Source organism: Thunnus thynnus, chromosome 24 (genome assembly GCF_963924715.1).
Source record: "Thunnus thynnus chromosome 24, fThuThy2.1, whole genome shotgun sequence".
Classification (NCBI taxonomy): domain Eukaryota; kingdom Metazoa; phylum Chordata; class Actinopteri; order Scombriformes; family Scombridae; genus Thunnus; species Thunnus thynnus.
Genome location: NC_089540.1, coordinates 4,352,233 through 4,376,955, shown reverse-complemented (window position 1 = coordinate 4,376,955; position 24,723 = coordinate 4,352,233). Strand labels below are relative to the sequence as shown.

Below are 24,723 nucleotides of genomic sequence, written 5' to 3'. Positions count from 1 at the left end.
CCAAATTCAAGTAGTCTATACTCTGATATGTGGTCTAACTGACCTTTAACCTATGACAAAATAAATAAGAAAAAACACAAAAATACCATGAGTCTATACTATTATTATTATTAGTAGTAGTAGTATCAGTAGTACTCTTACTGATAATTATAAATAAGTTCATAATCACAATAATAATGTTCGTGATGATGATAAGTGGGCTACCTGAGAGCCGGTCTGAAAACATAATGCATTTTAATAATCAAAAAGCAGCTTTAAATCTCTAATATAATACCATTGAAATGATGGATATAAATGAAATGACCTAAAATGAAATACGTGCTGAAGTACCTCGACATGTAAGCTAAAAGGCCAACTTCTAAAACATGCAAATTGTATCCTAATGTAAATGTATATTAAACAACTAACCCATATAAAGTTGTCAAACGTGAATCCTTCTGTAGCTCTAAACGCCACATCTCATTGTATCAGAAAAACTTTCACTTTCATTTGTTACTTTTTGTTGAGTCGGTGTTTTTTTTTCCTATTTACGTTGTAACTTAACAGCACCTGAAGACATCCCTACGCAGACCCTCACAGTTGCAACAGTCAGTTGCCGAGTCTCAGCTTTACTTGGTGTTAGCTAACGACACGTGCTGTGAGTGAAGTCCTGCCAGTGTGTGCTGCTGCGCTCACACTGTTATGAGCTGATGCCAAAATGACCACGGACACTAGAAAGACAGACGGCAGGCGCAATCCACTGGCAACTGCCGGCCTTTTTTCCAGGGTCTTTTTATGGTAAGTGATTTCTGTCACAGTGTTAGCTTTCGCAGCATGGTCTTGTCATAGACTGTTAGAATAGTGAGATACTGTGTATCATATTGTACAGGTTTCCCAACTTAAGTTGCAAACTTTTCCCTGCAGTTTCCCCACTTAGCTTTAACCCACAAAATTGGCATTAACACATTTCATATATATTATGCAGTACATATATATATTGAATACTTTCTGTATTTTACCTTTTTGTTAATTGGATAATTAGATTATCAGAACCACCTGTTGCATCCAAAGTCATTTTTCCACAAACAGTCCTAGGAATGTAAGGAAAGCTTTTTTAAGTGATGTTTACAGATTTATGTTGTAGTCAGCAGTTTGTCTCCATAGGACTTTCTAGTTAATGCAACAATAAAATGTGGGGATATTATCAGCACGTCGTCGCTATCGGCCGATAAAAGCTCTAAAGTGAAATATCGGCATCGGCGAATTCTGCCGATTATGAGAGGCCGTTATGTCGCCTTTCCCTCCGCCACCTGACTCGATGGACTGTGTCACCCTGACGGTCCCGGCGCTTCCTGCGCAGGCTCCACTTCACTCCGCTGCCCGTCAGACCCACTGCTTCTTCCCACTTTAACCTGAATAACAAACCGGGGCTCGGTGTTCCGGTTGGATCCACATGGAGAGCCGGGGCTAACGTTAGCTGGGAGGCTAGTTGGCTGTGCTTCCCCCCGGTCATGCTGCGACTAATGCCCCGCCAGCCTCTCAGCTAACGTTAGCCTCCTTCTTCAGGTTAAAGTGGGAAGAAGCAGCGGGTTTGACGGGCAGCTTGAGTGAGGTGGAGCATGCGGAGAAAGGACCGGGACCGTCGGCGTGAAACAGTCCGCGGAGAAGCTGCTACCTTTAGCTGTACTGATAGGAAACACTTCGGCTGCCAGGATGTATCACTCTGTTTAGGGGGGGAAAAAACTCACTCTTTTTGATTTATACCTCTGGTTTATACCGGCGGTTGGCAACCAGCGTATCAGGTGCATTACCGCCACCTTCTGCTCTGGAGTGTGGACCAGAGACTCAAAGAAAACTCCACTGCTCACTTGGCAGGTTCATTAAAGCTGAGCCCCTGAACTCCAGTCTTCCTAAGTTCTTTCTTCATATATTGTCTTTCTTGATCATAGTTAGTGCAATCTATGCTTGCATGTATAATAGTCTCCTCAGCCAGCTGGAAAAAAATATGTGCATATATCGGTATCGGCAATCGGCCACAATGAGTTGGAAATATCGGCAAATCGGATATTAGATTTATATTAAAAAATCCAATGTCATGCATTCCTTGTAAAATGTTCACTCTTAGGTTTTCTGTTTCATTGGCAGGCAGTGTTCAAAGAATAAGTTTGTAATTTAGCCAGTAGAGGGCAGCTATTTCAACTGTAAGGTTCCAGCTTATAATGGTGAAAATGAGACATTGTAAATATGGATTTGAATCAAAGAGAAAGATCTTGTTTTCATATGTTGCACCTACATTCAGTAATGCTTAGAAGACATAGAGATGTCAAGTAATCTATTTGGATTATATGATCTGTATTACTATGTGTGCTTAATTAAATCATTGTTTGTACAAGAAGTTGCAGTTGTGGAAGTTGTGTGGATGACTCTTGATATAGTAATTATCTTCATCTGTGAGGATGGGAGAAAGGAAGTTAGGAATAGCAACACGCTTGTGTGTTTTCCTGTCCTTTCAATCCACTGGACTTTGGCCTTATTGTATCTGGATTGTGGGACACATGCAGATAAACTTGTGTGATCCAACTTGTCCTGTTCAGCCATGTGCCAGGCCATTAGTTGAGAGGGAAACGTGTCTGAACATGTTGTCCGCATTTAATATAATATTAAGCTGTGTGTCAGGTCAGGAAAGGAAAACCTGCAGAACAGGTGCTGTTAAATGTGAGATATTATACGTCAGTACAATGTACTTTATTGCATACCATAGTCCACAGTAGTAAAATATTAAAAAAAAAAAAAAAAAAAAGCTTCAAACATTAAACAAGGACACATACAATGTTGTTCATATGAAGCAACCAAAACCAGCCATATGTCATGCAGTCATAACATCAGCAGTATGGCACCTTAAAGTTAAGCTGCAGTTACTTATCAACACAGTTCTCTTTACATTCAACAAAACAAGTGAAATTTAGGAAATATTCAATTTCTATCTGCTTTACATTTAGCAATCACCACATTTGTCGCAGGTGGTACTGTATTGCAGAATACAATATAATCAAATTATCAGCAAATCATCTGCACTTGAAAATAATTGTAATTATTAGAAACACAACCTGTTTTACACACAGTTATCTACCAAAGTCTTCTATGAATTATACAAGTTAACCAGGAATAGAGAAAATATGCAGCCCTGCCTAGCCTTATCCCTGACATGAGAAGAGTCAGATAAACCACTAACCCATCTAACTTGAACCAAATTAATTTCAGAATTTACTTTTTTGCCAAGTATGTTTTATGCATACAAGGAATTAGGCCACATAAACCCATCCTGTACAGAAGACAGTCTTCTTACATTGTATTTGGCAATGATGGATAATATGTACCTGTTGTTTCACAATGTGTATTATCATATATGATTTACAGTGCAACAGATGTTTTAGTGTTGCAGGGGGGTTGAGAGAGATTGTTAATGTCTGTTTTCTGAGTCAGGAGGTGTTCATGTCCTGGCAGGGTGCCACCAATTATATTTTTCCTGCATTCCAAACTGTTGTAGCATGTTCTCAGCGATAAATGTCTAGAGAGCAGATGGGATGTTCGCAGTGTAGAACTGGTTTTACAGACTGGTCTCATGAGGTGCAGTCATCTGTGTAGAGGGGGTGATGATGTTGAACACTGAGCTTTCCACAAACACAATCCTTGTGTGTGTCACTGGGGAGTCCAGGTGTTGCAGGATGTGGTGCAGTCCTATTGTGACCTGCATCTTCCACTGCAGGTCAGTGGATTCTGAAAACTGCATGGGGGGGAGTTGGTAGTTTGATGTCTTGTTTGTTGTTGAAGGGTGGTCTTATCAAAGCTGCAGCAAAACACGTTGAGGTAGTCAGCCAGTTAATGGTTCTCCACAGTGGGGGAGTGGTGGGGGTGGGGGCGGGGGCAGGTTTTTTGTGCATATTTGTGCAGGTGATGTCCTGCAGGCCTCTCCATGCTGGTGTAGGATTGTTGGCTGAAAATCTGTTTTTCAGCTTTTCAGAGTAGCTTCTTTTTACCGCTCTTGGTCAGATGGTGATACATGGTTCATCCAATTGCCTGCCAAGTACTTTTTGAAAGTGCCTGCCCTTTCCAAGGATGACTTCTCAGATGGTTCTGTGCAACAAACCATCTGGCACGTCAGGTGACGTCACGTTTCTGGCCTGATTGCACAGGAATCTGTCTTCACTTCTGTAGGCCTCCTCCTTGGCCTGAGTTTAGTTGTAAATCAGGGCTTCATATGGAGAATGTTGTACTGGGTACACACATCGTCAAAAGCAATATCAAAGTGTCAGTGAGTTCATCCAGGTCTGTATCTGCAGCCTCAAAAACGCTCCAATCAGTGTAGTCATAGCAGGATAATAGTATGTCTTCTCAGAGTTTTTACAGATTTTAGTTTCTGTCTGTAAATTGTCAAAAAGATGAACCAAGTTTCCTCTTAAAACACCCTAAAATAATCAGAAGGGAGTCTGAGTGTTTGATACCAGTGTTATTCATTTTCTATTTAACTGTTGGTTTCAGCTGGATAAGCCCCTTGCTGCACCTTGGACACAAACGGAGGCTGGAGGAAAGTGACATGTACAGTGTTCTTCCAGAGGATGGGTCTGAAATACTGGGAGAGGAGCTGCAAAGGTACTACATCACTATGATCAGGTCCGGTCCTAGCTATAGGTGACCTAGGCAACCATCCAGGGTGCCATCTAATGGGGGGCGCAGATATAACAAGCCAATTATGCGGAATATTTGTGGAATGAGCTGTGGTTAACATGCTGACTTTGTGGTGCCTGCCCAGAGCTTTGATATGTTTTGGTTTTAGATTATGTCATGTGAAAGGTTTTAGTTAGTAGTTGTGTATTTGTTTCAAAAGATCGTTGCACATGTATTCATCTATTTCACATTTTTCAAAGGGAGGGTGGAGGGTGGAGAGGGGCTTGTGGAAGCTTACCTAGGGCACCAAATATGCTAGGGCCAGCCCTGACTGCTGATATAGTCTTGGATCACTCCCAGGAGTCTAATATGTGACCTCTGGGGCAATGCTCCAGTGCAGAATGAATACACTGTTACATGTGCTTTCTTGCAGATTTTGGGACCTTGAAGTTAGAAAGGCCTCAAAGGAACTTCGGAAGCCAAAACTCACCAAAGTCCTTATTAAGTGCTATGGGAAGGCCTACGCAGTAGCTGGGTTGTTTTTATTTTCACTGGTATGTTCTGGCTTTATAAAGTTTCCTTTAGATTTTGTCATTATGACAATGTAGTGATATGTAATGATAATGATGAGTTTCCTAACTAAAACTATTTTTGTATTGAAAATTGTTTGGAACATTGGAGTCTTTTGTCCCTAAGATCACTTACATGTGTGGCTTGTATGTGAAGTAAAGAAAGATGTTGATGTCATTTCTAAAAAGAAAATGTTTGTGTAAATGTATCCATACTGTAAAAGATTTGAGGGAGTCATAATAGGGAATAAAAGCATATAAATCTACAATATCAAAAGGCAGTAGAGAACAGAGTACAGCTTTGAAGTTACTCAGTGTTTGTGTGGAGCATAGTAAGTAAAAGAAGCTTTACTAGAAACCAGTTCCAGATGATCTCAGTGCTCCTATTTTAGAAGCACATCAGTCACATATTGAGTAATGAGCAGTATGGTATTGAATTCTCTTTGATATAATGGAAGCCAATGGTTACAATAAGTGGTGTAATACTCCCTGCTTTCTAGCAACAGAATTCTCAAGCAACAGAGTCATCAGCAGTTGTTCAAGAGTTTTTTGTGATTGTTAGGGGAGTTTGAATATTAAGTTACTGGCACATCTGATGATCTTATGTGTGTTTTTGTCACTGTCTTTGTCATAAAGGAGGCAATTAAAGTGATCCAGCCACTTCTCATGGGGAAAATAATCCTGTACTTTGAGAATTATGACCCAGACGACCAGAGAAGTCTTCACATGGCGTATGGATATGCTGCTGCGATGTCCCTCTCCACCTTTGGACTGACTCTCCTCAACCATCTCTACTACTACCGTGTCCAAAGAATAGGCATGAAGATTAGAATTGCCATGTGTCACATGATATACAGGAAGGTCAGTGAAGGTTTTGCAGATTTGCAGCGGAGATGCAGATTTTTTTAGACTGTCGTCACCCTCAGGAATAGGCCAGGAACTCTTGCAGTAACACTCACTATACAGCTGAAATTTCTCTTGCCAGGCTCTTGGTCTCAGCAGCGAATCCATGGGACGAACCACCACTGGACAAATTGTGAACCTGCTTTCAAATGATGTCAACCGTTTTGATGAGGTAAGGTAACATAAATATGTGCTTGAACACATAACAAATCTAAAAAGTAAAAGCTGAGAATGAACTCCAAGTCATTTTTACTGCTAGATGTTGTGAAGGCCCAGCTGAATTTTGAAAGCAATACCTACAGTATGCTACCCTCATGCTCTCAAACCCTCTGTTTGTATTTTGCTCTGTTACAGACCTGACAATATTTTTGTTTAACAGAATTGTTGAAACTGTTCTTGCATAATTTTTTGTGCATATTTGTGCACCCTTGTTTCTGTAGATTACAATCAATCTGCACTACCTGTGGGTGGGACCTCTACAAGCTATGGTGATCATTGTTTTCCTTTGGTACGAGATCGGAACATCGTGCCTGGCAGGTGTGGCAGCTGTTGGCCTCATGGTGCCTGTGCAGACCTGGTTTGGAAAGCTCTTTGGAATCTTCAGGTAAAGAACATTACAAGATACCTGGAGAGTTACAAGGTCATCTTTAATGACAGATAAATTTTCACCTCATGCACTTTGAATGAATGTATCATCTAAAAATGTAGGCACTGCAGGTGTAGCATGCCTGGTAACAGTGAATACATTATCCACCAAAACCTGTGTTATCACCTTTGTTACCTTCTCTTGGTTTATGTCTGTTTACTTATTTTTCAAACAAAGTCCTGTTCATTTTGCTTATCTGCCAGTTAATGTAAATATTGTAGTTTTCCCAACATTATGAAAAATTGGAAACTAAATGATATTTGAATTGTATTTTTTGCAGGAGTAAAACGGCAGTCCTTACTGACAACAGAATCCGCATTATGAATGAAGTGGTGTCTGGCATCAGGATCATCAAAATGTATGCCTGGGAAAAACCATTCTCAGCCTTGGTTACTGAAGTCAGAAGGTAATGATGAAAATATATTTTGTAAAGTTGTAAAACTTTTAGTGGGACCACTGGGACATGAACGTTTCATGTTGTTATAAAGTGTTAGCTAAGTTCAGATTTTGTGTTACTTTCATGCCAACTAAGCCTACCCTAAGGCCTTAACTGTGGAATTTGTGAAGATCAGTCTACTGCAGGTTTAGAAACTTGAGGAACTGGTTTCTCCTGATCTGCTGTGATCTTTATTAATGTGTAGAGTAAAATGACTAATTGGTGGTTCATTATCTTGTCAAAGTTACCTAACACTGTGGTTTCTTTCTTTATCCCTGAGGTGATGGTTTGAAATGATGAAAGGGTAAAGTGAAGCTCTGTCATTAAAGTATCAGTAATGTGCTGTGTGACCCGTGCGATCAATGAATCAGCATCATAACTCAGGATATATAATTACTAAATTCGCACAAATTGATGCACCAAGAGAAACACAAAAAAGAAGAGATATTACTAATAAGAGAAGTAAAATTTGAAAAACTAAAATGGATGAAATGTGTATTCATTGCCAGAACAAACCTCTGTTCCTCTGTAGATCAGAGACCTTTTTGTATTTTGGCAATACAAATACAATTTAGGCTTCATAATTTAAATTGACTAGCGACTTAGGACCCTGTTGTGGTGGTGTTACCAAGTGCCTTTCATTGGCAGAGCGTAGTGAGCAGGAGGGAGCGTAGACCTGAATGAGGGAGTTCAGGTAGGTGGGAGTTGTTTTAGTTGCTGTTTTGTACGCGAGTGTCAGGGTCTTGAATTTGATGCGGGCAGCAACTAGGAGCCAGCGGAGGAATATCAATGGCAGGTTGACGTGTGCTGTTTTGGGCTGGTTGTAGACCAGCCATGCTGCTGTGTTCTGGATCACCTGCAGAAGTTTCAACATACATGCGGGGAGGCTTGCCAGTAAGGAGTTGCAGTAGTCAATGCGTGATATTACGAGAGCCTGTACCAGGAGTTGTGCTGTATGGTCAGACAGGAAGGGTCTGATCTTCCTGATGCAAAAGAGGGCAAATCAACATGACCAAGCGATTGAGGCCACATGAACCTTAAATGTTAGTTGTTCATCAATCATGACACCCAAGTTTCTGGCAGACTTTGTGGGCATGAGTTGGATTGATTCGAGCTGGATACTGATTTGTTGTATAGAGGGACTGGCTTGGATGACGAGGAGCTCAGTCTTACAGAGGTTAATCGGAAGGTAGTGTTCTTTCATCCATGCTGAGATGTTGGCAAGGCATGACGAGATCCGAGCTGAGACTGTGTGGTCTTCCAGCTGGAACAATAGGAAGAACTGAGTATCGTCAGCATAGAAATGGTATGAAAAACCATGGGAACGGATGATTGTACCAAGTGAGGTGGTGTATATTGAGAAGAGAACCAATCATTGACCCTTGAGGAACCCCTGTGGATAAGCTGTGTGATTTGGACACTTCTCCCCTCCAAGATACTCCAAAAGATCTCCCTGAGAGGTAGGACATGAACCAGCGGAGGGCAGATCCTGAGATACCAAGCTCAGTGAGTGTGGAGAGGAAGATTTGGTGGTTAACCGTGTCAAAGGCAGCTGGTTTGAGGCTTAATACTGTACTATTTCACTTAGGTTAAGTAAAGCCCCTGTCTTGTCTTTTAAGCATATCAGTAAAATCTTATGCCATTGAGTGAAACAGAAATGTGCAACTGCTTATCATCCTCATAGCTATAGAAATCAGTCCCGTGTTCCCCTCATATGTGTTGTCAGCATGTGAAGGCTGATTGGCATGGGTCCCAACACACAGCCTTGTGGTACTCCACGATGCCCAGAGGCAAGCATCATCTATGTTACCTTGAATCACTTTGATCTAAAGGTCTAGATTTAGCCATCCATCCCTTTAATGCCAGATCAGTATTGAACATCTTACCAGTACTCTGTCTGTAAGCATGAAAGGTCACTACTCAAGAGTACCAGGTGGAAGGTTTAACTTGCATATCTTATTGCGAGCATCACTTTATCAACAATGATTAACGACTTTAAGGCATTAAGAGGCTGCGATACACTGCTCACCAGACAGGTACTCAAACACATCATGACTTAACTTATACCGAATTATCCTTATCCTGGTTTCTTTAAAGAACTCATCACTGTTTGATATTTAAATGTGAGTCAGTCAGAGTATCTTTTTGAAGATGGATTTATGGGGCGCATGGGGATTATTCTGATTAAAGTAACTTTTGAGAATTAACCACATTCCTTACTGCTTTGTTAAAACAACTGAGGTGTTCTAAGAGTTCCTCAATAGTGAAGAAGAATACACATTTTGGTACAGGCTTGAGAATCCACAATTTGGTAGAAACTTGATATTCAAGTGATGTCTGGGAACAACCCCTTGATCAACCATATGCCAGCTGTGTCTTTCCAGTCTCCTGACCCCAGCTGATTTGACCTTTTTGATCCTGCCTTAATGCAACACCCTCTCCTATTTCTGCCCCTTGATTTCACCTACCTGAGAGTGTTCCCCCCCTTACTATGTTACCTGAGAAGCCTCCCTTAATATGTTGACCCTTGATCTTGTATGCAACTGCCCTCCCTTCCTACCTTTTGTTTACCATTTGTTGATCACTGCCTTGATCCTTACTGTATAAAGTCTTTCCATTTATTCTGCTCTGGGTCAGTCTACTGTATCAGACCAGCTCTGTGTCAGTAAGCTCAACGCATTTCTGGAATGCTATTAAACCACCACCACCACAGCAAACTTTGAACAAGGACTTGAGTGATTTTCTTCAACAATAGACATGCAGCTTTGATTTCTTCATTACTAGCATTTTTTTCTCACTTTTGCTAATGATAATCCTTTCTAGTATTTGCTTTGTTAAAACAACTGAGGTGGTCTAAGAGAGTTCCTGAATAGACATGCAGCTTTGATTTCTTCATTTCTAGCAGTTATTTCTCACTTTTGTTAATGATAATCCTTTACACTGTTTGAACAGTAGTTAATACATCATCTCCTATAGTTAACACATCTCATAGGTCTTTCCAGGAGTGATACTCCATTCAAAACCGATCTTTTGAATAATAAATACCGTAGACTTAAAGGGTGGCTTTTACAAGTTTGCAGCTGTCATACCAATGATGTAAACTAAAATGTAATTTAATTGCTCTTCTCAAATAAGGTGATGAGGTATGAGGTGACTGAATTATTAGCAAAATAATAACACTGAACATTTATGTGTGGATGGACAGTGGAGAAGCAGATTAAGCTGCAGGTTTTAGTTTAGTTTCATGGCAACCCTTTTTTCCTCTTTGAAAACCTGGAATTCACTATAAAACTGTCATGAATACAAGCTGACTGTAGCCACAGTGCTTTTTACAGCCACCCTTAAAGCTGCAGGGGGTGAGTGTGATTTATAAAAAAAAAAAAAAAAAAAAAAAAAATTGACATTACTTTAGCACACTTCTTAAGAAATCCTTAGTTACTTATCACTCCTTTCTAAGAGACCTCAGTATCTGGAAATTGTGGCCCTGAAGTAATTAAAACCCAAACCCACTTACAACACAGTGTACAATATTTTACGGTAAAAATTGCAACAGAATTTTACTGCTGATTTTTCAGTTTTATACAGGATAAGTAAAGGAAGAGGAATTCATCTTTTATTTAAAGAACAGTTCAAAGCCTGCTACATCCTCCTGGTTGCTCATTCATCTATGCCCAAAATGTGGACTTTGTCAGGTGTTGCCTGCGGACACTTAATATCAACAGTGGCATGCACTATGGCGGAAAAGGTCTGCTCTCACTCAAGAACAGCGAGCAACATTTATATTTCACATACCTGAACATTTAATAAAATGCCGAAGCCTCTGCAATCTCCCTCACAAAGAGGGAAAAGATTCAAAACTTATTGAACATTCTGTGCTCCAAGTATGTTTGGCAATAACTTTTATTACTCAGAATTTTCCAGCAGTAAGATGGCTTGTAGTAATGCCGGAAGCTACAATCTTCTGATGCTTCTGCATGTCAGAAAGGCGAACATACTGAACCCCATCTGTAACGGCTTACAGTTTAAAACATACAGGATAAGAGATTGTTTTTGACATCAGACTGTCATTAAACAGTGTGAAGATTCTTTTTTTTTTTTTGTTGCTTTGAATGTTTCCTGTTACGTAGACCATGACTGGACTGCCAGACTGACTGGACTGCTGTTGTAGCTGTGGGTCCTCAGCCACAAGCTAAATGCTATTGTCAGCATGCTCACAATGACATAACATGGTGATGTTTAGCAGGTATAAAGTTTACCATGTTGCATGCTAACATTTTTTAGTAAGGACTAAACACAAAATACAGAAGAGACTGAAAGTAATGTTAATATTTGCAAGTATTTGGTCATAAACCAAAGCAGTAAAATGCTGTAAATTTTCCAGCAAACACCAAAAGTGGCTACAACACTGGAGGGTTATGCGTTGCTCAGTGTCTCCCAGTGCACTATTGCAGAATGAAAACTCAAACTCAACTGTGTACCTGAAACTTTAAGACACCACACTCATTTTCTCCTTTTGTTTTCTCTTCCCAGGAAAGAAATCATTCAGATCATGAAGAGCTCCTACCTACGAGGACTCAACATGGCCTCCTTCTTTGCCAGCAGTAAGATCATAGTCTTTGCTACCTTCACCGTCTACACTCTCCTGGGCAACACCATCACCGCCAGCAGTGTGTTTGTCACTGTGTCTCTCTATGGCACCATCAAGCTCACAGTCACTCTGTTCTTGCCTCTGGCTGTCGAGAAGCTGTCAGAGACTGAAGTCAGCATTCGCAGGATTAAGGTAATTCTGCTTTCTCTAATGAATTACAGCAGCTGTTTATATTTGTTGATAATTTTATTTGCATATGAGTTTAGGGGAGTAGCTGTTGACATTCTTTTATCTGGTTAGCAATTTTGTAATTTCTAGGATAGTAAATGACTTCATAAATCATTCATTATTTCAACAGAATCACTTGAGCAATTCCCAAACTTTCTGGTCACGCTTTCTTATTGTGAAACTGATAAGTTCCAAAATACATGATCACAAATCTGTCTCCCAGTTTGTATCTCGCAGGAAACTAGTGCAAGTCTTGCAAAACTTGGTCTTGTTTTGCTTTTCCTTATAAATTTAGAGCACACAATCACCCCTGCTGTATAAGCCTTTGTATCTAAGAGGGTTTCAGATCAGTCTGTCCAGAATGTAGTGTTTCATTCGGTGACATTTGACAGAGGTTACACACATTTGTGCATGTCATTAAAACCACTGAGCTTCTGGCACAAGAACTGTATCTAAAATTATTTAACCATGCTTGCTATCCATGTCAGTGTCCTCCAATGACTCAAGGCAAAGTGTTATTAGCAAACATGTATTACTTCTCTAGCAGCCATAATTTTTTACTGTATCTTAGACGTTTCTTCAATGACTTTGCACATTACTGCAGCCCTGAAAGGATGGTACAAAAGCCACAGATTACACTTTAGTGTGTTGAATGGAATAAGACTCCCTCCTATGGTGGGAAACTAAACATCCCATGGAAGAAGGGACACTAAAATTTATGCCCGACCTCTTAAATAACTCCTGCTAGCTCAAGTGAGATAATGGCTTGAGGGTGACATGGGAAGATATATCTCATCTGAGCGTTAAATTACACGTTACATAATCTACTTCTTAACGACTTTTAGGAAACTCTTGACAGTGTGAATGATAAAGATAGGTTAGAGCAATGAACAGATTAACTGTGAAAGCTGTTAGGCATTTCAAGAGTTAATGTTAGTGAGAAATGCAATATCATAGTTAAAGGTATACCATGCAGGATTTTCCAAAAAAAACAATGTATAGATTCATACAAAAGTAATCCCCCTCTGTACTTTCTTATTATTTTGCTGTGTTCAGGATGATTCTTAGCATCAATCTTTGAGCAGTGGGTGTGTAGCCCCTAGGCAATAACAGCGCGCAGGGTGTGAGGTCAGGACTTGTAGCGTAGCAAACCACACACGCAGAGCAGAGAGGCCATAGCGGACAGGATGAAGCTCTGTAATCACACAAAATCCATCAATGTGGCACCTTCCTGCAGTGTGGTGTGGAGGTGTGGACATATTTGTTTGTGCTTGAGAATATAAGTCCTGTGTATCAATCAGAAAATAACATTTTATTTATCTGTTTCACAGCTTTGTTCTTACCAGCGCCACCCACTCTCACTCATTCACTCTCTAGCTCACTTGACCACTGCTGCTCTCTCTCTCTCTGTGATCTCAGCTCAAGCTGGGGAGGAGGGGCCAACTTTGAATGCTGTGTGTTTACAAACACTAACTGATAAATCCTGCATAGTATACCTTTAAAACAACACAACTGTACACTGTATGGGTTTTGATTATAGGGTTTACAGTGTAAAGCCATGTGTGTCTATGAACTCCCTCTCAGAATTTCCTCCTGCTGGAAGAGGTCGACAGAAAACACATTGGACTGACTTTGGAGGAAGAAAAGAACGAAAACTCCATTGAGATTGAGAAGCTTACCTGCTACTGGGATATGGTGAATATTTTAATCTTAAAGTCATATTTCACAGAGTGGTGTAATGTTATTTTAAAGGACATGGCTGTGCTCATATACTGTGCTAGAAGCCTTAAACATACATTTCAAAGTGTAAAGGCCAGAAAGGCCCACTCATGATGCCATAAATGCCAAATCTGTCAAGTAACACCAGTTATAGCTGCATGGTTGATAGGGAAAATCTTGTATTCGTTGAATAATTGTTGGAGACTCCTCATGCTCCAGTTGATGCTTACTTGAATATATGAAGTTTATTGAGAACAAATATCTGATGTCAGAGAAGCCTATGGCACAGTGTGCACATGGATACAGTCATACCAAAAACTTAGCACAAACAGGAAAACAATCACTTCTTATAGAGTTTCTCAGGTCACACCACCAAGGAGGGGAGAAACAAGGACACTTGGTATCAGAATGAACTCTAATTAGAAAATAATGCGGGCAGCTGTTGTTACCCATCCAAGGCTACCACCTTATCTCCCAGCCTGGTGCCATGAAGCTAAAACATCTCTTGTATGAGACCTTGGAGGCCAGAGTCAGGCCCTGACTTAGCTCATAAGTTGAACATTGAACATCTCTCCTTCACAAATGAACATTTTTTTCTCTCACAATGGTTTTCTCCATTTTTTTTTTTTTTGTCTTTTCCTTTCAGAGTTTAGACACTCCATCTCTGCAGAATGTCTCTGTCACTGTGAGGTCACAGGAACTTCTGGCTGTAATTGGACCAGTGGGGACAGGAAAGGTCAGTGCTTGTATAAACAAGCTTAGTTTATATGCTTAGTTTACATGCTTAGCTTACATGTGAATGGTTTGGAATGTGGCCTGCAACTTGTTTGAATACACAGTTCATCTGAGCAGTAACAAAAGGATAAAGCATTGACTTTATTCACTGTCACTTTCTATCCGTCTCACATGTCCATGATATGCATGTTCCCACCAGTCATCCCTGCTGAGTGCCGTCCTGGGAGAGCTGCCTCATGAAACTGGAACACTGAAGGTCAGAGGGCAGCTCACCTATGCATCCCAGCAGCCCTGGGTGTTCCCTGGAACCATCCGCAGTAACATCCTGTTTGGAAGAGAGCTGAACCCCCGGAAGTATGAGCGAGTCATCAGTGCCTGCGCTCTGAAGAAGGTGAGATATTAACACTGTTGCACAACCACTATCAGGCTTTCATGTGATGGAGCACACCCTCTACTGGCCATATTGTGTTTGTGCTTGTAAACAGAACTGAGTAGGAATTGTTAATTGCCAAAGAGCAGCTCTTTATACACCAGCTAAAACTTAAAAAATATTGGTAACTTTTTTTGTCTCACATTGTAACTTTGTTTCATGGACAAATGCTGTATTCAATGTCAACCTCCATTGTCTTTGAGTGCAGGACTTGGAGCTGCTCCCAGATGGAGACCTGACACTAATTGGGGACAAAGGAGCCACCCTTAGCGGGGGACAGAAAGCTCGCATCAACCTGGCCAGGTAAGAGGACGTTTATCTGTATTTTGCCGAAGGCACATTAATGAGAACTGATTTTGCATATTTGGCATCGCTTTGTGGCTGCATGCCTAAGTTGGAAACATCAGAAGCAACAAGTATCAACATGTCAGGTTGCATTTGTTGAACTCTACATGTGTACACAAGTTAGTGTTTTTCTTGGCACAATTAAGAGACAATAGTTAATTTTACTGAAATAGTCTACTGAGATTATTGGCCTATTACATTTGTTGTACTTGTAATAAAATTTCTGTCTGTAGTTTTGTCCCCTGTGTTGTAACACTCCACACACTAAACTGAAAGTGTGTGTGTTTTCAGGGCTGTGTATCAGGAAGCAGACATCTACCTCCTGGATGATCCTTTAAGTGCTGTGGATGCTGAGGTTGGGAAACATCTTTTTGAACAGTGAGTGACGATTTTTTTGTCCCAAATCCATACAGACTAATTCTACACAGTATGTATAATACACCAGTTGTCATATACGGTTTTAGCAGTTAGAATACAAAAAGATAAACACACTTTTTATACAAAGAGGAAATAACATTATGTGTGACATCAGACATCATACTGCAATAAATTAAACTTCACAATAGACTGCGAAATTTCCTTTGTGCATTGTATTGTGGGAGAATTCTGTCCATTGACGGCACATTGGAACAAGATCCATTATCACAACTGGTTTGAGTATACTTTATTCTGCTCAGAATTTAAAATGTAGTATGGTTTTGAGACACAGCACGCATTTAAATGTTTGGATAATTTAGATAGTTTTAATGTCTGCCTCTGTGTTCCTGATCAGGTGTATCTGTGGCCTGCTGAAGAACAAGTCCCGTATCCTGGTCACCCATCAGCTGCAGCATCTGAGGGCAGCTGACCAGATCCTGGTCCTCAAGGAGGTTTGTGCTCCCTCGGTGGAAAATATTTTGATAAAGCCCACTACTGCTTCTTAAACGTGTGCTTTTCTAAAGAGAACAAACATATTCCATCGACCAGTCACTCCTTCCACCACCTGCCATTGCAACAAACTGAAAGCTTCCGCTCTGTTTGCTCTGCAGGAACAGCACCTTCAATTTAGCGCCATAAAGCAAAACCACAGATTTCAAGCAAAATCTAACTTCGTGGCTCTGTCAGTTTGAAGTTTAGAGGCTAGTATAAGTCAGAACTCTACTTCTAGGTATTGCTGTTTGTTGATGAGTTTTTTTTTTTCTCTTTGTGTCTCCTAGGGTCATATCATGGCCAAGGGTACCTACAATGAGCTTCAGTGTTCTGGCCTAGACATCGTGTCCCTGCTGAAAAGCGAGGAGGAGCAGGAGCGATTGTCTGGGTCAGCTGATCGAGACAAACTGTCATTACACAGCCAGAGGACGAATTGCTCACACGGTTCACACTGTTCGTACAGCAGCCTCCTGCCACCTGAGGGCAACTGTGCTGACCAGCTTCCTGTAGGTACATTTTCAAGACCCATAAATCAAAATTATATTGCTACTGTTAAAATTACAGCACAAGTGGTTCATTTGTTTTTTATTATAAAGGTATTCTGAACATTTTCCCTTTCATTTATTTGTCATTTTCTTTAGTGTGATTTTTGGTGAGTTTTCACTGGTTCATTCATACACCACAACTTACATTTTGACCAGCATGAGTTAAAATACTCCTGTATGTCTAGTATTGCAGTACAGATCTGTCGCTGAAATCGGCTGTTTCCTTGACTGAATCATGTTTAAAATATTGATTGGTAATTGCTTGTATTTCAGGTTGAAGCGGTTCGTACCATGCCAGAGGAGACTCGAGCTGAAGGAAATGTCGGCAGCCACATTTATCTCAAGTACTTCACTGTGGGCTGTAACATTCTGGTCTTGTTGGCTATAGTCCTGCTCAGTGTCATAGCCGAGGTAAGCCGGGCCTCAGTCCTACTACTACTGTACATGAACTTTATTTAACCAGAAAAGTGAGGAGTTTGGTTCAAAATAATAGATCTGCTAAAAGATGCCCGCTCTACTATATTGCCTGCTGGCATGAAAACACTGAAAAGCTAATATGTTTCTATATGTTGGTTTATTCTTTGTTATTCATTCATAGGTTGCATATATTCTGCAGGACTGGTGGCTGGTATATTGGTGAGCATTTTATCCATATGAGCGTTGTTAAATGTAGATGTACTTTTACTGTGAGCCTGGTCTGATGTGTTTATCTTGTCAACTAACAGGGCAAGAGGAGGAGAGCAGTTTCTCAACAGCACAACCAATGCTGTTAGTTTTAAAAATAATGATAATAACGGGACTCGCATAGATCAACAGTTCGGTCTCACATTTTACCTTGGCATTTATTCAGGTAAGCCTTCCATTCTTATATTTATCTAATATTTTTAACTATTTTTGTTGACAATGTTTAGGAAGTCCATCATGCTGAATAGCACTTGTCCTTAGATTAAACATATGTTACACGTTATGATCTAAAGAAGTCTTTCTGCTTTTGCTTTTAGGTTTGACAGCTGCTGCTGTGGTCTTTGGCTATGCCCGGAGTTTAGTGATCTTTCATTGGTTGGTGAGATCAGCTCAGACTCTCCACAACAGCATGTTCAGTGCCGTCCTCCGCACACCTGTTCGCTTCTTTGATGTCAACCCCATAGGTCAGCCCTGGTCAGAATTTAACTTTGAGTTTAAACTTAAAGAGTTAAAAGAGTCACATCCACTTAAAAATCATCCCAAAGTCCTTTTTAGGTTGTTTTCTAATGTGGGGGTAAACCAGGCTGCCTATAGCCAGTTGCAGTTGCAGTCAATTGCCTTAGGTTTATCTTCCAAAGACATAAACTGCAGGTTTCACATACAATTAGTGCACATACAATTGTTGTTTATGTGAGCTTCACCTCTTGGAGCAGTTTAGCCCTGCTGGTAAAGTGAGCAGAGAGTATTTGTCTAACTAACTTTGCTTCTTCCTGCGTTGTAGGAAGAATTCTCAACAGGTTTTCCAAAGACATCAGCCAGATGGACTCCATGTTACCCATCACCTTTGTGGACTTCTATCAAGTGAGAAATTAAAACCACTAGATGAAGACTACTGTTTTTGCAGTTTATTGACTTTTGACAAGACCTTGTTTTTCTTAACTTTCTCAGTATTCCTCTGAGTGAGATGCTCGTTTTGTTGTAGTTATTTTTACAGAATGTTGGCGTGGTTGCTGTGGCGGCGTCAGTCATCCCTCACATCCTCATCGCTGTCATACCTCTGCTTTTTATCTTCTTGTACCTGCGGCGTTTCTACCTCCAGACATCACGAGATGTGAAACGTCTCGAGTCTACAAGTATGTTCATGCATTCTTGCACTAATTATACCATTTTGGCTGTCAGATGAAGATGTAAACTGAGCTTTTTAAATACACAAAGCAAGGAGAACTGATACTGATGATTAACTGAAAAACTTTAGAGTCATTAGCAGCTTCTGACACATCTCACCCCCCTCTGTGTCATCTTTCCTGCAGCTCGGAGTCCAGTCTTCTCCCATCTGTCTTCGTCTCTTCAGGGTCTGTGGACGATCCGAGCCTTCAGAGCGGAGGACAGGTTAAAGAAAGCGTTTGACACACATCAGGACAGTCACTCAGGTTCTCCTTTACTGTTAATATTGTTTTAATGTTTAACATTTTCACCTGACAGCTGATGTAAAGTTGGATTTGCAACTGACAAAGAAAAATGTAATTATTATTGTTCCTTACTTTTGTCTCAGAGGCATGGTTTTTGTTCCTGATGACCTCCCGCTGGTTTGCACTTCGCCTGGACAGCATTTGCTCCATATTTATCACCGTTGCAACATTTGGCTGCCTCTTACTCAGAGACGGTAAGGACTGTTCATCTATCTTACAGCTAAGCTTCTTAGATCAGTGCAGTCTTATTACTGTAATAAGAGATTGTTTTGAAATCCTCTCCTTAATCTGAGACACCTCCTCAATATAATGAATTATACTCCAGTCAGGACAATCTTTTTGTTGTATCACATGAAGCTGAAAAGGCATTAACCTGGTAAAATGGCCTTACTTGTTTGGTTTAGAAAATTGTCATTTATTAGATAACTAAAACCTTCTGCATAATTAATTACAAATTTATGACTGCTTCAGGGGCACTAGACAGGGTTGTTCCTTATATCCACTTCTGATCACATTGGCCATAACGCCACTTGTGGAATCTATTCATGCAATACATTTAACAAGATCTCTCTCTATGCAGATGACATATTGCTATATGTTACACAGCCTTGTATTAATGTGCTAGTTATCTTTACTTGTACTACAAGATGTGTTAGACCTGTTCTCTTTTGGAACCTCCTTTGAATACTTTACCTATTGGAGGTTGAATTTGTTAAAATTTTCTTTTTTTCTAAAAACAGAAAACTTGTTTTGAAAATGATATTCCTTCCTCAATAACTGTACCTCTTTCTTCCTATATTTTTACTGTTGAACAATTAAACTAAGTCATACTTTAATTTCTCTCATACTATAAAAATCTCACTTGTATAAACCCAGACAACAATTTGGTCTGGCATTCCCTGATTTTTGCCTGTATTTCTGCTCAATCAATATGAAAATTGTCTCTGTGGCTGAACAATTTAAATGTCCTACTTGCCCTTTAAAACCTTGATGCTATACTGATGCTCTACTCTACATAGCACTCTAAGAGTCTGGAAACATTTATATCTGTTTGTTCAATAAAATATATTTTAGGAGAGATTGTTTAAACCACCATTGATACCAAGGCATTGCTTAGTGTGAGTCTAGCATTAATTGAACCTGAATGGAAGGCGTTTGAGAGAGGAGCTGGAAATGACACCCACTGACCTGCTGACGAGTTGTCAGTTCAGTCTAGAAAAGTGTCCTGAAGCACAGTCATTTTCAGTGTCTGTCTCTGTTTATTAGGGCTGGAGGCGGGAGAGGTGGGTTTGGTGCTGACCTATGCAGTCACACTGATTGGAAATTTCCAGTGGACGGTGAGGCAAAGTGCCGAGTTGGAGAACATGGTGAGTTAGTGTTTGGTAAAGAGGCTCAGTCTGTAACAAACTGGATACATAACTGAACCAAGGCTGAGATTGAATTGTGATGTTGGCTTGATGATGTTCTCCATGATTAAAATGATGTTGATAGATGAATAATGGATAGATACAAAGGCCTCATGATGCCTAGTGCAAGCCCAGCTGCTTTTGATTTATGGAAAGATTACCAAATGAATGAAAGTAAAGTCATTCTAAAAACCGAAGACAGAAAGTATGTTGGTGTTTTTAGGAGGAGCTCTTATAATGGTTTGATCACCAGCAGTTATTGTAATTGTCTTTATTAAAAAGACACGAGGAAGCACAATTAGCTAACTGGAAAGACCCGCTTGTCTCCTCAGATGACATCAGTGGAGAGAGTGGTGGAGTATACAGAGCTAAAGAGTGAAGCACCCTGGGAAACAAAAAAGCATCCTCCTCCCGATTGGCCGAGCCAAGGCCTGGTGACCTTTGACCAGGTAAACTTCTCCTACAGCACCGATGGACCACTGGTCCTCAAAGACATCAGTGCCACCTTCCAACCCAACGAGAAGGTGAGATATTCCAGATGACCACAGTCTCCTTTTTCAACACAAATCCAATCAAAGCCGCACTGAGATTATGGGTGATGATCAGTCATAGTTTCTTTGGCTCTCCTGTGTGTCAGGTTGGCATTGTGGGTAGGACGGGTGCAGGGAAAAGCTCCCTGGTCTCAGCTCTGTTCCGCCTGGCAGAGCCACAGGGAAAGATCTACATTGATGGAGTTCTGACCTCTGAGATCGGCCTCCATGACCTGCGCCAGAAGATGTCCATCATTCCTCAGGTAAACATCAGCTGACTGCAACCACATGAAATCAGTTTGCCAAAAATGTTTTAGGTTTTTAAAACATAAAAGAACATCCATTTAATGTACTTTTTTTCATTTTCTGAGAATTAGGAATGCCATATCAATGAAAATATTCTGGTTTGTTTTGCCACATCATTGTTTTTTGGTAGTAAGTTGGATTTTCATACTTATTTAGCATGTTTTTATTTAAAAGATAGGACTGGCATTGTTATGTATTTTTGCTGTTGTCAATAAATCTCCTGAAAAGACCAAAACCAACACGTTAGTCCACCAGTACTTTCTGACTTCCCTAACATCAGCTAAAATGTGGCATTGCTGGTCTTTTTTATATTCTGACCATATAACCTTCTTGAATAATTCAATTGATGCAATATAAAATTTTCCAGTTTGGGAATTTAAGGAAATCCATCTTGTTGGTCTACTTCAGGACCCTGTGCTGTTTACTGACACTGTGAGGAAGAACTTGGACCCTTTCAGTCAACACACTGATGAAGCCCTTTGGAAAGCTATGGAAGAGGCTAGTATCCAATCAGCACACTCATGAGTTATTAGCTCACATCGTTTCACACATGCACTCTTCCCTGACCCTGTGTCCATGTTCCCTGCAGGTCCAGCTGAAGAGTGTGGTGGAGGAGCTGCCTGGGAAGCTGGAGACGGTTCTGGCTGAGTCGGGCTCCAACTTCAGCGTGGGCCAGAGGCAGCTGGTGTGTCTGGCCAGAGCCATCCTGAGGAAGAACCGCATCCTCATCATCGATGAGGCCACAGCCAATGTGGACCCCAGGTACTGCAGACAACCTCATGCACGACTCACAGGTCTCTAGCCTCAGATAGCCTTTGCAGAAAGATCCATATCTGAAGCTTTGTTTACTGTCATGGCTACAACTATCAGCTTTATTGGCCAGGCATGTGAACACATACAAGGAAAATACACTTAAATTCCTTCAAAGTCTCCACTACAAATATTGAGTCTGGACATTATTTATTTTATTTTAAACATAATTCTCCGATTCAATTCTACTGATGACCTTTTTTTGTTGTTACTGTGTGTCTGCAGGACAGATGAGCTGATCCAGAAAACCATACGGGACAAATTCAGAGAATGCACCGTGTTGACCATCGCTCATCGTCTCAACACCATCATAGACAGCGACCGGATACTGGTGAGTCCTCTCTTCTGTCTCAGTGAAACCTTATGTAATGTAGATAGTTTTACATTATTTTGTTCTAGCTTAATGCTCAACTCCATCTATATATATTTAACTTGTCAGCTTGCCACAGTAAAACTTAATAACTTAAAGATGATGAAGATAAACCATAATGCAGATTGTTCAAAGTGAGTTATTTTACTTTAAATAGTACTTAATACTTAGTACTTAATACTAGATCATAATAATCTACCTAGAGCTGCATGGACATGATGATTATCACATGACTTGGAAACTAGTTTATCTTGTAAATCCATTATTTCAGATTCATTATTGCATAAATGATTCTAGTTTGTGTCTTGCACTTGTACTGCTGATTTTGCATTTGGTTTATATTTGACTTACCTGAAGTTTTTTATGGTCTGAATTGATGTTTTTGTGAAGTACAGTAAATTTAATTTGTCCTGCATTTGTGGCATGTGAGAATGCTTCATCTACATTAATGCCACAGAGACACAATCCTGTAAGTTCAACACATCTGTCCATTAAACTGATGTTTACAGTTGGTCTTAATCCTGCTTTAAGGTGCTGGACAGTGGAAGCATACAGGAGTTGGACTGTCCCTACACACTGCTGCAGAACAAAGAGGGTGCTCTCTACAAGATGGTGCAACAGACCGGCCGGGCGGAGGCAGCGGCCCTGCTGGAGTCAGCCAGGAAGGTGAGCTGAGCTCCAGTGTTTGATTATTTGCCATTAAAAATGTTCTTGTCATTTTAAAATATGAATGTTTATCTGGTTAAATGTTACATGGTTGATTAGTAAAAACAGGCTTGTTTGTAATGCCAGAGTTTGATCTTTTTTTTACATTTTTGCAGGCGACACAGCAGTCTTGACAGCCTGAAGCTGATGGAAGAGGATTTTGAAACAAGACACACTCCAGCTTTCAGATGTAAGTAGAATCTGAGAACACCCGAGCATTGTTTCGTTGAAGGAAACATAGGCCGTCCATCACACTCATAAACAAGAAGACGCAAATCTTTAACTTGTACTCTGTAACAAAAATCTATTCGCTAACAGTTAGAAACAATAATTGAGAACAGGGAAAAGTGGACATTGAATTTTTACTTCTGGAGCAGTGGAGAAAATAAAAAAAATGTCATTGTTACATGTGAAACAGCCTGTCTTTTCACACAGCTGTGCAAATGAGTGATGTTTGTGAGGTCTGTAGTTACTGTTCTCATTTTAACTAAACATTTCCAGGATTCAGTGAATCTGATTTGTACCAAACTGTAAAGTCCAACCTGTGAGACTTCATGTTGACGTTGTACTTTTAATTGTAATACAAACTGTCACAATATGCATCATTTGTTTTGTACATCCTTTTTCTGATAAAAGTGACTTATTTTTTATTCTTGTCAGTACTGTTTTTAATCTTATTAGATAATAACAAGCTATTTGCTGAACCCATCATGGCAAATATCAGTGAAGTAACATTTACAGGTGTTTACAGTATTTAACACAACAAAAATATTCAAGTTGAAAGAGCAGAACAGGTTTTATGTCGGATGCCAAATTTAAAAAACATGTATTAGAATATATGAACAGGATTTGAACAATGAAACTAACGCATGTTATTCAACAGTGTCCACCTCTGTAGTAGCAGCTATATCCAGAGTGCCACTTGATCTTCTTCCCAGTAAACTCACTACAAGGTGGGAATATTTTTAATATAACGTCACCTTTTTACTGTTCCTGAAGGCTAGAACAACACATTTTCATAGGTCAGTAAATTTCAAGACATAAACATACAAAAACAGATTTTGACTGAAATTGCAGAAACATATGCGGCTGTGAAATTTGATTATCATTAATCTTGTGCAACAACGCCTACTTGTATTTACAAACACAAAGGCAACTTTAACTTTGGATAGAGATGTATAAACACTGTCACTGGTTAAATTAAAATGTACAAATCTGAAACAAGGCACTTAGTTGTTTAAGGATCATGCGGTCATTTAAAATTTCTTAAAGGCATCAGTATAGTGAGCAGCAATTTAACATGTGATAAATATGAAGCATAGAAAATAAATATAGTGATCTATGTCAGTTTTTACAGCAGTGATTTCCAAGCTCTCAGCTTGAAGGGAACAGCGTAACGTGCGTATATTTGGCTCAGCCATTCAAAGCCATTCAAGGCCACACTGAGGCCGGAGCCGCTGTAGGTCGTCACTTCACCAGCTGGAGTGGATGATGGCTTTCTATCAAAGCCCTCTGTGCTTTCGGGGGCGTCACACAGCCCAGGCACTTTCTGCAGCCTTGTGGCAAAGCGGTCAGTCAAAGCCTCCCTGAGCTCACAGAGCCGTCTCAAAGATAACCAAGTTGCCGTCTGCAGTTTGTACGTGTCCGTTTGTTAGGTTTGGACGGCTTCCACTTTCATAAGCCTGAAAGACATTTTTGCTGAATCAGAAATGTTTCACATTGTAAAATGTGTGTAAAGACTTTTTA

The 24,723-nt window shown here is 40.2% G+C and overlaps 2 protein-coding genes across 3 annotated transcripts in view; one reads left to right on the top strand and one right to left on the bottom strand.

Moving 5' to 3' along the window:
• Positions 1 to 514: 514 nt before the first annotated feature.
• LOC137177216 (ATP-binding cassette sub-family C member 4-like) lies at positions 515 to 23,627 on the top strand. Of its 2 annotated transcripts, XM_067583386.1 has the most exons (31): positions 522 to 777; positions 4,519 to 4,629; positions 5,078 to 5,198; positions 5,850 to 6,074; positions 6,199 to 6,288; positions 6,557 to 6,720; positions 7,043 to 7,168; positions 11,729 to 11,978; positions 13,599 to 13,709; positions 14,380 to 14,469; positions 14,668 to 14,859; positions 15,107 to 15,201; positions 15,535 to 15,621; positions 16,016 to 16,112; positions 16,440 to 16,658; positions 16,971 to 17,108; positions 17,296 to 17,333; positions 17,423 to 17,547; positions 17,699 to 17,845; positions 18,163 to 18,242; positions 18,364 to 18,514; positions 18,692 to 18,811; positions 18,934 to 19,044; positions 20,117 to 20,217; positions 20,589 to 20,780; positions 20,894 to 21,049; positions 21,501 to 21,590; positions 21,682 to 21,854; positions 22,128 to 22,233; positions 22,804 to 22,938; positions 23,094 to 23,627. In XM_067583386.1, the coding sequence occupies exons 1-31, from the start codon at positions 698 to 700 to the stop codon at positions 23,109 to 23,111; spliced, it is 3,939 nt and encodes a 1,312-aa protein (XP_067439487.1). In that variant the 5' UTR covers positions 522 to 697; the 3' UTR covers positions 23,112 to 23,627. The 2 variants fall into 2 exon arrangements, 1 of the variants encoding a protein (XP_067439487.1); XR_010926013.1 differs by lacking the exons at positions 22,128 to 22,233; positions 22,804 to 22,938; positions 23,094 to 23,627 and having other exon boundaries at positions 515 to 777; positions 21,460 to 21,590; positions 21,682 to 21,771.
• Positions 23,321 to 24,723, bottom strand: part of abcc4 (ATP binding cassette subfamily C member 4 (PEL blood group)) — a 34,894-nt gene continuing 33,491 nt past the window's right edge. The window contains exon 31 of the mRNA XM_067583385.1: positions 23,321 to 24,659. Within this exon, the coding sequence (XP_067439486.1) occupies positions 24,570 to 24,659 (90 nt within the window). The 3' untranslated portion in view covers positions 23,321 to 24,569. The remainder of the gene's footprint in view (positions 24,660 to 24,723) is intronic.

What these genes read in the sequence shown, in the direction of transcription:
- LOC137177216 (XM_067583386.1), top strand. Translation starts at nt 698, where the DNA reads ATGACCACGGACACTAGAAAGACAGACGGCAGGCGCAATCCACTGGCA. An exon ending in AAGCTCTTTGGAATCTTCAG is followed by an intron (nt 6,721 to 7,042) that starts GTAAAGAACATT and finishes TATTTTTTGCAG; the next exon opens with GAGTAAAACGGCAGTCCTTA. An exon ending in TTTGGAAAGCTATGGAAGAG is followed by an intron (nt 21,591 to 21,681) that starts GCTAGTATCCAA and finishes TGTTCCCTGCAG; the next exon opens with GTCCAGCTGAAGAGTGTGGT.